Source organism: Coturnix japonica, unplaced genomic scaffold, assembly GCF_054131305.1.
Source record: "Coturnix japonica strain WE unplaced genomic scaffold, WE-NBRP24 Scf045, whole genome shotgun sequence".
NCBI classification, from domain to species: Eukaryota; Metazoa; Chordata; class Aves; order Galliformes; family Phasianidae; genus Coturnix; species Coturnix japonica.
Window position 1 is genome coordinate 1682320 of NW_028188948.1, and position 18576 is coordinate 1700895.

Sequence of the window (18576 nt, forward strand, 5' to 3'; positions counted from 1 at the left end):
ATTTAATGACCCAAGAGGAAAATATTGACCCAAGTGTTAAATAATAATCAATCTCATTGCCCTCCGGAATATGAAGTCAATATAGACACTGCTGTTACATATATTCTCCATGTCTTTATCAGAAACATTCAGAAATCCAGCAGTGAAAAGACAAGGATTTCTAAAGAGAAGAAATTGGTTTGTTTTAAGGCAATATTCATTGCCGATTAGAAAGGAACATCGTGATATCATTTAAATAGTTTTCTGAGGCATCTATCAGAGACAAAGGGACAGGTGTCATAAGGTAGGGAAGCACTGTGGATCAATTAAAAAGATGAGGAAGAAAGATACATATTCTTATATAAACATAGACAGGAGGAGAGAAACAGATGGAATAGATCAACTTCTTCCACCAACTGTTAAGGCAAGTTTTACCCTAGTATGCTTGTTTAGTAGTTATACAGTAACTCAGTTTAGCTGCAGCCAGTCAGGAAGTTTAATTACCTAAGGAACTGAGCATTTAAATTCCTCCAGCTGCTCTGACAAGCTGCACGTTGATTGGAGATGCTAAGACACTCACACGCAGATTCATCCCACAAGTCCTAGTTAACAGGACTGCTATAGCCACAGAACATCCTGAGTTGGACAGGACCTGTAAAAGGATCACCCAGTCCAACACATGGGGCTTATGCAGTCCTACACTTCAAGCAACTGCCTGAAAAACAGGGAATTATCCCATAAAGCCCCCTTCTAAACAGCTGCATTTATTGGTTCTTTTAATGACAGGCATTTTTCCAGTTAGCGTTCCATCTATGCTTCCAGCAATACAGTCATAGATTAGTTTAACCACAGGTACCAACTAGAATTTACTCCTATGAATATCAAAGAAGGTTTTATAGCTGTGGTTCTATTTTGAGGCAGAGATCCCAGCTCAACCAGGTATCAATTACCTGCCAATTTACAGAATTACTAACATGCAAGATGCATATATTATTACCTAAAAGATTACTTATCAGAAACCACACAGGGATGATCAGCTGCTCAGATAGCTGTGCTGCCTGATAAGCAGGAGGTCCATAATTCTGCATCTCAAGAGTGAATCCTTAAGTGACAAGTCTGGAACAAGCCTTCCATATTAGTAAAGCATTGTAAAAGCCAGGCTCTGTAACACCACTATTTCATGCCATGGGATGAATCCATGACTGCCACCCACCTCCACAGCAGAGAAGTCAACACTACTGGAAATGTTTCCATTCCATTTGTGTATCATATATACCTACATTTTAATTAATTTTACTGAGCACTGCAGTTATTCTCAATGTTTATGACAAATCGTTTTGTTTTTGTTTTTACAATGCATTCTTCTGCTCTATTTTTATTCTACAGAGTAGCTCAAGCCTCACCACTCAGCCAAGACAAAACTGTATTTTATAGTTGCAGCACCCAATGAAGAACTTTCCTTGGGTTAAGCCTGGGCAACCACAAGGTAAACTTGAGACCTACCCACCCCTTTTTTCTCTCTATCCTTCTTGTACAGCTGTGACACCAACACACAGTCAAATTCCAAGTCTGGTGTTCACTGGGGTATGACTCAAGACACACATGCAAATTTTTATCTATTTAAAGTAATGTGCCAGCACTGAGCACCACAAAGGTAAGGACTGCTTTCAAACTCAAAAACAATCCCCCTCATGACTCACAGAATCAGGAAGCTTTTAAAACAAAGGAAAAGCAAGACAGAAAATGGATGCAAATACTCTTTTTTTTCCTTAGTAGCTTCGTGAGAGGACCCAATCTCAGACTGCTGAGGTAGACACGTTTAGGATGCTTTGCTCACAAAAAGCTATGTACTTGCAGTCAGATTCTGTTTCCAACCTTGATAGAATATCTCAAAAAGCAAACACCGCTTTGTGTCTCCTGGTCCCTAACAGCATCTTCCTGTCCCCTCCAAAAGTAACTTGCTCTTTGCTGCAGCTTGATCCCTCTGTAAGAGCTACACTTTTCCTGTTGCATCCTGCAAGTGCACTGTCAACTGTAATTCACAAACTGCACATTTCCTCACCACGAATGCTCAAGGGGAAAAAGCAACATCTCTTTCCCCTTCAGTCCTAGCTGCTCCCAAGCTTAGCTCTCTGATACTCCCGCTGCTCTCAGTTGAAAAGAAACCACCCTCAGTGGAGAGTTGCAATACTACAGCGTATCCAGCCCCTTCTTTTACTAGGGTTTCCAAAACCAACAAGAGAAGCAAAAATAAATAAACAAATAAAGCACTTAGATGGCTGTTTTCTATGGCTGAAGTTACCAATTAAAATGGGTTTGGTTTGAAAGGCCGCTAACTTTAAAGTTATTTCCTTTTCACTTTCAAGAAGCTTTCCTTTCCTTTGAAGAAACTGCTTGCGCATCCCCAAGATAAATTAAACTAATTCACTCCACAGAAATCATTTGGCTATCAGTGAAATTGCCTTCATGGCATCTTGGCAGTGAGTGCAGGGCAGAAGAAATCCAGCTTCTTCTGGAGTTGGGAAAAGACATTTGCGAGCATGTATAAACCAAAATCAATGTACTCTTCAAAGGCAAAGAAAAAATCAGTTTACCACGTCTGACATACTGCCTGTGAGTGAGAGACATGATACGATCAATAGTCTTACTTCACTCAGCAAGATGAAAACTTCCACTGGGCGCATGTTCAACTTCATGCATCTGGATGTGACAGGGATGGTTGTGATAAATTTAAATTAAAAAGGCCCAATACGATTAGCACAATAAAACAAAACTGATCAGATGTAGCTCAAAACCCAAAGAAAATGTAGGTGGAATAAACTCTCAGATACAAGCTGAACTTCCAGTAGATTCCTTGGAGTGCAGAGCTCGATGTCAGGGCTGTCATTTAGGCCAAAAATAGCATATTTCCACAAATATTCACTTAAAGAAACTCACAGACATTTTCACCTTGTCTGAGGATTTTCTCATCAAGACCAGAGTGAACAGTGCATCTTAGGACATTTCCTGCCTAACTGGGGCTATAAGAAGCCAACTTGCTGTTCCATCCACTTCCATTCTGTTCATCAACATTTGAAACCATCAGTGTTTTTTTTTTATCCTGAGGTCTCAGAACTATTCATTCTGTTGGGCATCAAGACTGAACAGATGGGGACAGATCCCAGACATATGCCAGTAGTATCACCCCTCATGAACTTCCGGTAGTTCCCCCAAAAAGTCATTTTCTTCTCACTGAAGCAGCAGAAAAGTTCAACCATTTTGAAAGCTAACTTGTGTTTCTCTGATTGCACAGATTGCTCCAGTTTGGGCTTTTGCATGATCCATTCAGACTATGTCTTCACAGAATTTCTCCTGTCATTGCCAGAAAGATAACAATAACTTACTAACAATATCTAGTTTAGCTGAAGTACTTTGAGGATACTAAGGAGCTGTAAGGAATTTGTATTCACTCTGCAGGTGCACGAAGACTCTGAAGTTTGGAGTTGGTTAGAAGATTCAGTAGATAACCCAAGACTTTCAAAAACACCCCACAATGATGAAAGTATAGCGGTATAGTATGCTTTCCACATCTCTAACCATAAAACAGGGCTGTTGACACAACTGCAATAATCCATCTGCGTGCAATAACCCATAGAAGATACAGGGAGTTACTCACCACAGGGGCCCGGTTGATGCTGCGCAGATAATACAGAAGACCTTTGGTGTGGTAAATTGTTGGATGGAGCTGAGAACTGGGAGTCAGCCACTGCCTGTTCAGATCATCTCCACTCAAGGAACAACGGTGGCTGAAATCACAAAGCAACACATCACAAACAAAAGTTGATTCCAAAGAGTTCCTGATTCTGGCAAGACCTGGCACAAAGATGGGGAATGCCAATTAAAACACAGATCAAAGACTTTTAACACTGGGTTGGAATGAATCAACAGTCGGTACATTTCAGAGGTGCGTACCACCATGCAGATTTTATCATCCCCTTTCCTTCCAGAATTCAGACAGTTACAGCCCTGAAAATAAATGCAGATTTTCCTTTACTTAAGTACATACACAATCAGGACCACTTACAAACAAAATTACCTTCGGAAACGCTCTAAATTCTGCGCTATCTACAAAACTCACCCAGCTTACGTGCACAGCAAAGGCTTCTCAAAACCTCCACAGCAAATAAGTACATCCAACTCCTACTCATTCTAATTGAAGACAGGTGCTTGAATCTCTTCGACCAGCCTGAAATATGTATGCACTTAAATGAGATGAGCTGGATATCTCATTTAAGCTCCTCCGCTCATGAGAAATGTAGCTATCTGAAGCACATCAAGAAGATCTTGATGCATGCTACATCATTATGTGGAACAATTACCTAGATTCACTGCAAAGACTGGATAAAAAGCTAAATAAGGATCCTAGATTTGCACTGAGAAAGTGTTTTCATTAGTTGGATTGAAAATATTCTGCTCCTGACTCAGTGATCAGTGAAAAAATCTGCAGGATATTTGATTGTAAGGAGCAGCACATCATTGTACAATTTTGCAGAATCTGACTAATTTCCCTCATTAGTGATTGTGTGCACTGCAGAGCCTAATTATTGTAAGTACTGGACAAATTTCTAGCTACAGAGTTACATCCAGCTTTGCTGTTCCAGCCTCCTAGTCACAGAATAAGTACAGATGTATTCCTGGGGACACAATCTGGCGGTCTGAAGATAGAATCTCGCATTGCAACTGGGGTGCATTGCATCCAGCGTTATCAGTGAGCCTTGCAAATAATGCTTGCAGAAAAAAGGTCTTAAGGCTGGAATACTTCAAAAAATACTAGATACAATGGAGAACTGGTTAAGAAAGGAAAACAAAGAAACAATAAAATCCACTAAAAATGTCATACGTTTCTAATGGAGAAAAACAAGGTCTCTGATGCCATCTTGGGGTTTCTGGCAACATCACAAGACTCATTCTGACTTTACTCTAGTTTCAGTGTTACCTGAATTCCCTTTTTTCCTCATAACCCACAGCTGCTACATTGCTCATTCTGAAAGCTGAAAAATATTGCCAGTAACAAAAGCATGAGAAGTCACTGAATGCTTCTACCAAATATTCTATGTAAAAACATGACCGTTTCTGTTATGTTTCTTAATAGCCCTTCAGGCAAAGTTACCTGCAGGCTCACCTTTCCTGACCTGCAAGAGAACAGATGCTCAGCTGAGATTTACAAGTGTATTTCTGCCAAGAACTTGTGTGCATACGCAGTTTCCTTCCAGCAGGCGTAACTCCATTCTAAAAGTCACTAAACAAAAAGCCAGTTTGTAAATATATATATAAATTATTCTTCTTTCTGAACACAAGAAGAAATTAGATGTTCTCTTAGAAAAGGAGGCAAGAAAAACTAATCGATCCTGTTGCATTGCAGTGTTTCTCATTGCAGCATTAGATTCTGCTATGGACTGTGGTCTGGAATGTAGGGCTGGTTCACAAGCACATCTTGTACACAGCATGCTGACATGTTCATAGGTCACAGTACCCTCACTCTTCAGTCTTTACTCTGCCCATGTTGCAATTTACCAATTCCATCATTCTGATACAAAAGGAGGTTCTTCCTAGAGGAGACTCTATGACAGTTCAATTGCCCCATGACATTCACAGGCTAATTTATAATGGAAGGAAGGTAAAATCTCACCAAGAAGGCAAGAACTGGGAGGCAGAGTTCAGTTTTGTCCTCCAGTGATTAGTATCTTCGCTCATTCGAATGACCTTTAGATATTAGCCCTCTGCCTGGCAGCCTGTAGCCATAGCTCTGAAGGAGATGCAGAACTTTAATTAAATTATGAGACACTGATTTTTCCAACCTCGCTCACTCCCTCTGACCATACTGTTATAGGCTGTTTATTTTTGGAGATCCCCACCAGCTCTGTTCCCTTGCTCCTTTCCTCCTTCTCTTCCTCTCCTAATAGCGATGACATTCGCAGATAATGGTTTTGTCCGTTATGCTCTGCATCCAAGGGTGAAGGTAAAATATTAAGCTGATCTCAAGTGCTGATAGCAAATAAAGAGACTGGAAAGCTGAGACTGGCTTTCTACATTTGGCAAGATTTAATGAAATTCACTTCTCAAACCAAAGGCATTTCTCACAACGTAGTTCCAAGCTACTGTATTTGCTTTAAGTGCTTTATGTCTTCTCTCCTTTGCAGCATTAGTGAGACTACGTGACAGCCTGGATGGGACTCCCAGCAGCTCAAACCAAGTGATGAAAATGTTTGCCACAAGGAATTCCAATAGAGTAAAGGAAACCCCACCTCTACCTCTAAACAGATTACCCGTAATTAAATTGTATTTCTCTTGCTCACAAGTCTGATGCTTTGGATTGAACTTCTGTTATAGCTCTACCTCCTTTTCTACCTTTAAACAGTTCTTTGATGGGGGTCAGCATGTGGGACAGCTGTTAGCTGCCTCCTGGGGTACTGCTTGACTACCAGAGCACAGAAAAAAGGAAACTATTTGCTCCGTTGTTCTACATAAGAACTGAAGTGGCTCCATTAAACGTTCGGCCACAACCTTTGAGATACACGATCCATTAGTGCTACTGTAGAAAGGATCAGTTCCACAATTTGAAGTAGTTTGTGTAAATATCACACATCTCTCCCACCAATCAAGACCAAACACTTTTGACCTTCTCCTCCAAGCAGACTCTGGGGCTGTAACGTTTCTGTAAGTAGTTCTAGAATAACTCAGGAAAAGCCACAGAGCTGGTAGAAGATGGGACCCTCAAAGCATAACTAAGGTGTTCTAAAAACGTACGTAGCCAGAAAACACTGCCACAGTGATCCACAGCAAAGCACCCAGCACTCACAACTGTCTGAGGAAAGAAACGCTTGGGTTGTCTGCCTTTCAGATATACTAGTGCCATGCAGCCCTGGAAAATGAACAGAAAGTAGTCAAGCCCACACCCTGAAGCAAAGATTTGATGGAACACGCTCAGCTCTCCTGTGACTGGCTGTGAGCAAAGAAAACTCAACCACAGGTGAATTTGTTGATGACTATTGGTTTCAAATATCAGTACACATCATCAGTAATACTCCTGCACCTCTGCAAGCCGCACCTCTAAAGATGTATAAAGGCAGGTAGTCATTCTGAACTGCAAATGGGAGAACTACTCTAAAAAAGCCAGATCCTTAAAATCTCAAATTGATACACCACAGTCATAAAGATGAGGTTGAGTTTTCTCTTCTGAATACACAGGCAGTAAATGCACTTCTAAGAGAAGCATTAGACCTTGCTCTGAAGGCAGGGACACCTCACAGAGAGTTAATGAGAAAGAGGTTAAGTTGCTAAAGCACGGACCTATTCAGTTAAAAACAGAATGATATTTTAAGTCTGTTTGCAATTTTAAGACCTTGCTTTTAATCTTGTACCTCGAAGTCTGACATCAAGTTTTAATGAAGATTCATCCTCTTTTTTTCTCTCACCCTTAGGTCTGCTTGGTTTAAGAGCAAAGCAAAAGATCCCTGAGCGCCTCAGCTTCCAACTGTACTGAATTCTGAAATGTCTTTGGACTGGGAGACATGAACTAGTCCTAACCCAAGGCTGATATTGTCAACAGAACCCTTCAGTTGGCTGCTGTAAGACTGGTTCGATGCCCTGCATGGAAAGAAAAATGAGAGGGGAAAAAGAGAGAAGGGAACACATGGGGAGGAGAGGGGAAAAAAGAAAACAAACACCAAAAAACAAAACAAACCAAAACAAAAAAAAAACACTAAAACAAAAGGGAAAAGGAAATATGAAATAAAGACATGGGGGGGATAAATGTAATGCACAAGATATTAGACCAGGAAGAAAGCGAGAAGTGGAAAGAGAGGAAAGTCACTTTTTAAAGAAAAGATGTTGCTGTGCTTGGAAGATAAAATGATTCAAAATCTCCTGTCCATTACAGATAAATGGAAAGACAGGGCCCATCATATCAAATGAATGATGTCAGGACTGATAATAACAGCACCTGGGGCACAGTGAACTATGAAATCTAAAGGGATGCATTGTGTTTGATATGTAGAGAGCAACATCACCATTCACTGTGCATCTTAAAAGCAGACAGCAGTACCAGCACAGGATAAGAATATCTATAAAGGAAAGTAGGCACAAGTAAACATCAGGATGCCGTTGAACAGCATGTGGCAGCCTCAGACAGACACAGCATGCTGGACTTATAAATAACTACTGCTTACCCAGGATGGAAGCAAGAGGAATATTTGCATTAAGGTGTTTTGGTCTTGCAATTAAGAAAGCTCAGATCAACCTGAGATGTGAGTACATGTGGAGAGGGCAGGTGGAATCGTGAATTTTCTTGATTGTTAACCTTTTCAGAGAACAAGGCAGTGATGTTGGAAAGCAGCAGAACCAGTAAAGCCCTCCCTCATAATTAAAAGGAAGATGTGACAGAAATAGAATTATTTTTTTACAGCCTGAAGTCCATGCGCTGGAACTGACTACATTCACCATACATTTATTCCATGGAGATGCTCATCCAATGCCATCTAGTCGTTGCATTACAGCATTGCCCTGCGATGTCTATGGTCATTCTAGAAACAGGAAGCCCCCACAACAACAGCAATATTGGAGGCTTTAAACTGTGTGCAATCCAATGAAACACCAGCTTATGGCAACTAACAGTCTTCCATTTTCTGAAATATCTGCCTTAATTGCATTAGAGAAATGTTGAAGTACTGAGTACTGCTTCGTAGAGCTCTTCATATAATCCATTTCATTTTATAGCAGATAAATATACAGATAAGCACTACAGGACTCTACAGCTGGAATGAAAGATGGGGAAAAAGAGGTCAAGGTGTTTTCCTACTGTGCTCTGGGCTGCATCATTAATTTCATAGTGAAACTTCTTTCCCATCATTTAAGTGAGCTGCTTAAAGTTCCCTCTGGGATACCTCACTTGGGCATCTTGGCAAGCCACGGGGTTTCACTGAAGAAATGTGATCCCTTCCCCATTTACTTCAAGAAACAAAGGGGGCAATGTTCTTTCTTTGTTCAGGGATTGAAGTTACCAGATTTTCATTTGTTCACAGTGAAATATAGGTGAATATCTGCAAGGCATATATACAGGCACCAATGACCAAAGCAGTTTCCATCCACATTACTGCAGCTAACAATTCACTACTGATCATAGCTTATCTCTTAGATGACACTCGTACTATCTGGCTGCCAACCAACTGAACAAGGCCACTGGAAAGATCCTGACCACTTTAGACCACTGCTGCTCAAAGACTTTTCCATTTCAGCACAGATTAATGAATCCATGATGTGTTGTACTTCCTCTTGAGCAAATGGTGTTCTAAAGCACCACTCCATCAGCTTCTTCTTGCCTACCCACATCAGAGCATTGATGCTAATTAGCATAACGAGCCTTCAGAGTTTCACCTTCTACATCTGACTGATTTTTTTTACAGTGGACAATTCTTCCTTCCCAAGATAAATGATTTAGTCTGTGCTTTCTCCTTTTGGTCCGTGTAACTGTGTCTCTGTCCTTGTTCTGATAGGAGAGTTCCTTTTCTCTCAGCGGACACATTTCATTAAGCCGCACTTTGTCACAAACCAGTTAGACACAGAATGAGATCTGCATCATTCCCAGCTAACACTGTCAATGTCATAATCAAATGAGACAAGAAGTTCACATGACCTACTGAAAAGGTGAGTTAACAGCCTTATCACAGCTAAACTACCTCCTCAGTTCCACATGAAAGGACGCTCATCAGATTTCTACTATTTTAGCTGCAACAACAGTAACTATCAAATATGAGAACAAATTCACCTGCAGTTGGTGACACTTTGCACTGTCATTTATGAGGAAAATGCAAGTTATGATGATCTGTACTGTTTTGTGGAGGAGTAAATAAGGATTCAGGAAGCACCTAAAAACTGAAAGTTTCTTGACACCTACCATGAGATTGAGTCATCTTTAGACCCTTTTTGCAACAACTTCAAATACTTTCTCACTGGTAAGAAAGCCCAAAACAGAATTTTTAGTCACTAGTTCTGACTGGAAAAAGTAATTTTCAACTCAAGATTTTTCTTTTAACAAGTACCTGCTTCCTGCTGGAAATCATAGCTTTTCCTCAGCTCATTCTCTTCAAAACTTGGAGTTTTCCATCAAAACTTCAAATTGGCCAGTTCAGAATGTTAAACTGTTTAAGAGATGCCCTCAGCATATGGCAGAATATGTGCACTTAAGGATTCTAAGGTACTCATTCTTCTCTGCCAAAGCGCCTCTTTGTCTGGGCCACGTGTCCTACAACACAACTTAAAGTGCTGACAACACTAATTCAGTAAGATGCACAAATTAAGATGCAGCAGGGGAGGCAGGTGAAGCCAGGACAACGGGACAGCCAAGCAACTCCCAAATGGCACTGCAATGACATTTCCAAATGGAAATGATGTTTTTAAATGGGAAGATTTGGCTCCAATTTTGACTATTACTCATTGAAAAGCTTAAGTTTACCATGGGGAGAAAACAGTTCTTTAAGACAGCCTCATCCTCCTACAAACTCTTTCAGCAGATCCTAATTTTGCAGGCACAAATATTGAAAAGTGAAGACACTCATGCAACAAGGTAGAAAATCAGTGAAAAATTAAGACCAGAACCAGAGGTTTCAAGACAAAGGACTGAATAACTAACATTTTACTTTTGAAGTAATGTCCTTCAGCCTGCTTCTAAGTCTTGCATTGTTCACTTTCTTAATTTAAATATGGTTTACATTCATATACCTGAAGAAAGGTTCTTAACTGACTTAAGCTAATTGCTCACATATGGATTGCATTAATTGAGTTGATTTAAATATCGGGTAGTTATATCAGTGCAATCTCCATATACAAATGAACACTAAGAAATACATTGTCCAGATGACTGTTCTAAAATTTAAACCCAACTAAGTGACACATAAGAGCAAAGTGTGGCATCATAGATCAATAATAAGAACTACAAGCAGAGCCTTGCGTAGAGGCCAAGAATAAAAAATAAATAGAATGTGCAGAGATACCTTCAGATCTGTTCAATTTTCCTAGGATCCTTATGCAGCCCCATATTCCAGTAGGTAGCACTCATTCCTACAGGCAAGAGCGAACTGAAGATGTTAATTAGAATGGGAGGAAAAGACCTCAGAACAGATGCTACGAATCAGAAATATTCTGCTAATAAGTTATAGAATAATTGGAGTAATCCAAAAACATTGTCAGTGAGTGCTGAAGAACCGTTGCACTTTTGTTTTAGTAATGAGAGTAATGAAACAAACACTGCACAAGGACTGTGGTCCAAGATATTATGATACAGTTCCCTTCTGGACCATCACTAACATCATCCTGGTCTAATCATGTTCAGCATCATCTAAAAGGTTTTGTCCAGCTTGTAACATCCCGCTTCCTGCTAGTCATTGATCAGGACATTGTGCGCCTACCTCAGAAGACAAACCAATTTTGGAAACCTAGAGTCCCTTTTCAGTTTGGGGCCTGCAAAGATCTGTGTATCAGACTTGTTTCAGCAAACTGACAGCAGCACGAGCAGAGATCTCAGTACATGAGACTGTGATGTGATTTATGCTGGAACTGACTGCAGGTTGACATATATGAAGACATACTATACTTCCTCCGTCAGTAAATTAGAGTACTGACAAAGCACCATTACCAGAAATATGCTGAGCGGTAGCTTATGAAATAACACAAACCCAAGAACACAGTTTGTCAACCACCCTCTCCATGGCAGGCACAGTTAAAGAAAGTAACACTAGACTTTGCTAATCACTCACATTGGAGGAGCTTTCCCTTCTTTCTTCCTACTTTTCTCCCTTTCTTTTTACAGTCATGCCTTAAAACCAATATGATTGTGATCATATTGCTACTGATGCCTACAGCTCCACTGGAAATGCCCGCTATAACAGGATATATACACTGTTGTGTGACGATGCCTACTAACTTCACAGGCTACTTGCATGACAAATACAATCTCCCCGCAATGAAGTAATAATTCCTCACAGGTTACTCAGCAATCATATACATGAATGCAAGCTTTTCCCCTTTCTGAACACAGAATTTCCAGCTCTGCCTGCCTAGTCCACTGAACAGTCACGAATTCCTATGAAACAATTTGATTTCTTTGCAATAAGTGTTCCTTTCTGTAGAGATAAGCAATAGTTACAGATCAGGTCTGTTTGCAATACAGTTTCCATGTCAAAATAGGAAAAAAAGCCAGAGCAAAACACTGAAAAAACAACAAAAGACTTATTTTCAAGTTATGCATTCCACCTGACTCTGAAGGGAAATGCATGTCTTCTATTGAACTAGACACGCATTCCATGCATCCTCAGAGATCAGGCAACCGCTGCTCTACCATCACTAGAAAAGCATCTGAGGGACTGATCTGTCACTGAGCAGAGTGAGCAGGCACAGATAAGTAAATCAGTTTGGGGTTATATCTGCAGATGCACTAAGTTGTTTTATTTACTTTCCCCCTATGCTTATGCACTACATGACTTCAAAGCTCAACTGAATGCTAATTCTGATACGAAAAGATGCACTAAAACAAATTGCACTTACGTAACTGCTCATCCAAGCACAGTGTCTCTGGGCACTGCACAATAGTAAAGTTAAACGAAGCATTCAATACCCACTTATTAAAATAAAGTATTCACTGGAGAAACCTGATGGGCTTGTAAATGTCTGCAAAACATTCAGGAAAAAAAAAAAATAAATTAAAATATCCATATAAAATGCAGTAACTGATAAAATCGCTATAAAACAAAACAAAACAGACCCAATTCTCCAGGGAAACTCACATAATGGTGAGATTGGGCCAAGTGTTTAAGAGATGCCACGCAAGTGGTAAGTAAAGCTGGCACAGAAAAGTGAGGGCGCATAGAGAAAAATGAAGACTCCTAAGAAAAAGGATTTGAATTTGAGGGGAGATCTGCCTTAGAAACCAGGGCAAACACATTAAGTGCAGCAGTTTTGCTGGAAGATTCTAGTGGAAAAAAACAAAAGTCAAAGAAAAACTAGGACAGTAGATAGGAACAAATGTAAGCGGTTCTTATATACTTATGTGAGCAGAAATCTAAGCTGTTTTTTTTTTTTTCCATAGCAATTGGCAAATTTTAATTGGGGGCTCGTACGATCAAAAAAAAATCCCTCTTGAAACAGATTTGTAAAGTGAAGTTACTTGAATTCTGAAATAAATGACCTGATTTTTCAAAATATGGAGCTACTCATCACTGCCTATTGAAGTTCAATAGAATTGCAAGCACTCAGCATCTTCCAAAGTCAGGAAATTCTTAACTAGCTTCCTAAAACATATTGGATCAGGGCAACTAATTTATGGTCCTTACTATTCGTTTTTATCTCTGTTCTTCAATTGAATCAGGAAGCTTTACGTATCAGAATATATCAGCAATATTCTAGAATGGAGGACACAGAACTTTTCCAAGTATTTTGGTGAGTTTCTGCATAGCTCTTCCTTCCCTTCCCTTGTTTTTAATGTATTGAAGTAGAGGAAAAATCTCTTGAAGGGTAATGAATTAAGGATATTTGGGCATCAATGGGTTTGAAGACACTTATGAAGAAAATCAATGATCGGCATCCAATTCTGGTAATAAAGCACTTAAAAAACTTTCAGATTAGAAGCACTGTCCTGCGTCAGTGAGTCAAAACCTCAGGTTCTGATCAAAAGCTGAAATAACTCACGACATAGCAAAGGGCAGCACAGTAAGCTCTCTCATTTAGACATGGAGAAAAGGGTACAAGATAAGAACACTAATAGGACCACTGGATCATTATAGCTCTTCTACTTCAAAGGTCCATGTTTAAAAGCTGATACAGTGCCACTAAACAACATGTGTCTGCTGGCTGCTCTACATGCTCAGTCACTAAACAAGGAGTAGGACCATACTGTCTACCTTTACTTAAGTTAACGACCGAGCACTACAGTTTTCTTCTCTCTAATACGAGAAACAGTTTTCATCACCTCATGGGTAAAGCAGGGTTTGCCCATGATTCTATGTTTTAATTCTTGATGGACCTTCCAGACCTAACAGGTGAATAACAGTACTGATTTATTGCTAAGTGCATCATACAGGGCAATACTACTTATGCCACGAAGGAGAAATTGTGCTAAGCACCAACTTTAAACCAAAAGAGCTTCAAAACTGCCTTCTAAAGACCAATATTTCATCACTGCAAAGAAACAACCTTAGACGCAACTTCCAACCATATTTTTCAGTGGAGGGCATCCATAGCATTTCTATCCACAGAATGACATGGAAGGGAAGTACAGGGGAATAAAATTCTCTGTTTGAAGATGGATTTGAAACAGAAACACGCCATGTGCTTAGAATCATAAATAGAGGCAGGAAGGCTAACGAGGCTCTGGAATATTTCTGATGTTATCTGATAGTGTTTTTCTTTTCTGAATTTCTCCAGGACTCCTTGTACTTTGAGCTATCCCGCCCCTCTCAGACCCAGGAGAGATTAAAGACTCAGCTGCATAACATTTAATCAATACCGATAAGCTCATAGAAATATCCTCTACAAAAATCAATGTGCAAATTCAAGTAGGCCATTCTGATCAACTGGAATAAATGTTGCAAATTATTTTGACCGTGGCTGTAAAAACACTGAGGAATAAACACCAACAAAGGAAAGACCTTAAGATCTAAGTTATCTTTCTCCTATATATATAAACAACGTAGTTCAGCTGTTACTGTTTGAATTTAGGTAAATTAGTGCTTTCTCAGCTTCTTATCTTTATAGTGTATTTGTAAGCAAAGTCATTGATTGCCTGAAGCAGAAGACCTAGAAAAAAACTTCAGCCTTCCACCTTTCTTGAACAACTTAATTCCAAATATATATAATTAATAGTGCTATATAGTGCTGTGAAATGCTAAATATCTTTAATTCTTCTTAAGGTGTAACACTTTTTTAACCTCCTCACAGTCTGAGCAGCAGTTCCTTAGTGGTGGATAGCGTGATAGACGCTTATCTCTAGCCCTGAGTGCTGCAAAATACCAGGAACAGAAAGCTAACAGAGATAGCAACAAGGTAAAAAGAAAGAGGAAGAACTAGGCCTTATAGAGCTCGTTTCTCACACAGCAAATCTGTTGGCCCCAAAATTATGCTCATTGAATGGCAGCACTGAATGTATTTCTCATGGTATGACTCCACAGCTGCAAAATCCCAGCTGCAATTAAGGAACTGCGGGGCTGGATGTTCCATCATTTTTATATGTGCAGGCACTCCAGCGGTGGCTGTGGCAGGCTGCAGCTGCCTGCTCTCAGCCCCCAGCTGCTGCCTCGCAAAAAAGGCAGTAACTGCAATTGTGTGCAAACGTTAGGAAAACACAAATTTTGTGGGTGTTGGAATGGTTCAAAATTGCTGAGCATTATTTCATTCTAGCGCTTCCCAGCTCAGTCAGGTGAATAGGACTTGCTTGGAAGATATCACAAGAACGTGGTTTTACGCCACTGGAAGAGGTGATGAGGTGACCTCCTAAGCATAATGGTTTCAAACAGAAAGATAATAGCTGAATTTCAGAGTAGACACATCTCAGAGGAAATCCTCATGACTCCAACTTTGAGCAAGTTTCCAATGATTACAGAACAAGCAGGTGCCTTTTTCTCTTGTTTATCTGTTAGGGTTTTCCTGTCTATGTGGCATTGAGTACTGATTGCTGTCTAAAAGAGTAGCTGTGTTGGATGGTTCACAGATACTAGGGACAAATTAACAGCCTGACAGTTACATGCAAAAGTACAGACTTATGTCTTCTTCCTCAATATTATGTCATACTTGATGAGAAATACTTCTGAATATACCCTTTAGGGTGCATGCACCTCCTTTATCTAGCTTACGTCTAAGATAATTCCATCTGAAGATGCTGGCAAAGGTGGAAGAAGCTAAGATACTTTTGCATGATCACATATTCAATAGCTTTGCTTCACTGTGGCATCTGGCTGAGCCCTTCCCAACTCTCCCATACTTTCCCTTCACTAAGTCCATCGGTGGTTCAGATGCATTGCCATTTTGAGTTCAGGGAAATGATTTAGCAGAGGGTTGTTAGAAGAACTGAAGCACTGCCATTGCTTCAAATAACATTCCTGCTGAGGTCATAGATGTGACTGAAAGTTGGCAAAGGGAAGAGCAAGGAGAAGAACCCTTGAGGCACTCGAAGCAATGATACCACTGACAAGCTCTCTGAAGAGAGAGCTTTGCTGCAGCAGTAATATGGGAGATGCCATTTGAACAAAGGAATAATAGAAATCAGTACAGTCAAATCATGTGTCTTTTAAGTTGTAGTTTAGTCAACTATGTTTTCAAAGTATTATTTACACGCACATCCCAGGATTTCATCAAATGCAAAGTATATCCACTGATTGAATGGCCACAATCCCTTAATGGCAATCAAAGAAGAGAGATGTTTGAATTTTAGTTTCTTACTGATTTATTATTATTATCTAGCTCTCTGCTTGCAACTGCAAATATCCCTTTGCTGCTCCATTAACCTGATCACTTATCTATGTTTCAAACTACACTCAGAATGTCCACACAGAAATATCCACACTACATTTGGAGAAGATGTGCCTTGCATTTATGCATGAGATCATGGGCTACATTTTAATGGATACTTAACCTGGGCTAAAAATCAGCTAGCACTGTAAGGAAGGACTCTGGTCACATCCCACCAAGTACTGAATACCAGTAGATGACTCATGCACAACCAAAACCATAGTGCCATAGAGTGGAAGGGTCAGTTCATCTGCCATTTACCCTGAGTCAAAAAAGCATCAGCACAAACAAAAAATGGAGCAGGGAAACTCACCCCAGGCTTGGGCTAAGCCAGATTATCAGAGAAGGTTTCCTGAACAGCAAATATATATCCTCTAATATCCTCTAACAGAGCACACTTGTGTACACATCAGGTCCTAGCAAAAGTTGGAATGGCAAGAAAGCATCGGTACATCCCTCATTTCTGTTGTTCCCAAAGGAAATGGTCCCTTATCATCACTATCCTCACATACACAACATTTGCTACTTGTTTTTAGCAGTGATGAAGTTTTTGTTTTATCTGCTAGCAGTTGTTTCAGCCAGATGTTTCACTGAGAGATTCTGACTGGTTGACAAATAAAGTTTACAGTTTCTTAAGGAAGATAAAAAAGGAAATGGGGGAATTTACACACCACAATTGGGTTACACTACCAGTAACGCTACCAGCCTGCAAACTAATTTCACTTACTACAGCAGAGCAATGGTAGATCTACAGCAGAATGCAGGGGAAGCAGAATGCAACCATAAGCCACTGCCCCTTTATTGACCAATTTCCCCATCATGCTGATGGCACTAGAGATGCTTCACAGAATGCGACTCAAAAGGCCATCAGTTGGTTTTCCTTAATCATTTCCTGTAACAACGCAAACAAGAAAGTTCACCAACTCAGTATCTTCCTATTTTGTCTGATTTTCCAGCAGAACACGCATTTCCAGTACATTTGTAGGCTCAGAATCTGCCAAAGATATCACTGTTGTCATTCAATGCATTATGGTGCATGTTAAAAGAAGTGATTTCTATTAATAAGAGGAGCAAATGAAAATAAATTACTTAGAGCCAAGTCGTAGAGATTCTTATTCCTTCAGTTTCTGGATATAAGATGATCTCAGTAAACAGATCAAAAATGTCATTCTCCCTTACCACTCATAGCCATTATAACGACTGCCCAGAGCTCCATATTGACACTCAGTGTCGCCTATTGAATATGACTGTAGCAAATGTCAACTTTTGTCCTGTTAGAGTACAACTGTCATGTGATAGATAGAGCTGCCTGTCAATTCCTCACTGTGCTTTTCTACCTTCCTTTCAACTTCCATTACATTGTACGTTTTTAAAGAAAAGATGCCTTCTTTCCAACAACAATAACCATCTTCAGTACACTTCAAAGCCACAGTGAAGAAACGCTTATGGACTGTGAAAAGTATTGCTCAAAGAGAAGCCTCACATTTAGGGGGTTGATCCATCAATGACCTTCAAACACCTGGATGTACCACAGATAGGACACACATCATTCTACATAAACACAATCATCTCTTTCTTAAATGTGCCCCATTAAGAAATATAACCGAAAAATATATGGAAACAATTCATCTTCCCTACCAGACGTTTATCTTTTTAACCACCAGATAGGACTGTATATGAAAAGCAACTTCCTTCTCAAATCCCTACTGGAAGCAATAGGAACACTGCGTTACAATCAGCTCCACACAGGCAAATGTTTTATTCATATCGCACGACTGGAAGAAAAAATAGAAAGAAAGAGGGGAAAAAAAAAAGGCATATACTGGTTAATTTTATCTAAATAAACCCCACAGTGTGGCTTTTAAATGATATCAAGATCTTTTCCTACCCCACTGAGGTACGTTTTACCTATTTGGGATGAGTGGCATCAAATGCAGTTGCCAAGAGTGAAACCCCACAGCTCTTTACAGTAAGTCATGGAATCCAGAGGCCTTTCCACACATCCCGCAGATAAATGGATTATTTAACGTGATTTTTCAAACAAGCGATCAAACCCAATCCCACTTC

At 39.9% G+C, this 18576-nt stretch overlaps 1 protein-coding gene across 1 annotated transcript in view; it reads right to left on the reverse strand.

Moving 5' to 3' along the window:
* Window positions 1-18576, reverse strand: part of LOC146752445 (cytosolic carboxypeptidase 4-like) — a 94420-nt gene that overhangs the window by 57057 nt on the left and 18787 nt on the right. Inside the window, exon 2 of the mRNA XM_085531863.1 lies at window positions 3635-3764. Coding sequence (XP_085387989.1) covers window positions 3635-3764 — 130 coding nt within the window. The remainder of the gene's footprint in view (window positions 1-3634; window positions 3765-18576) is intronic.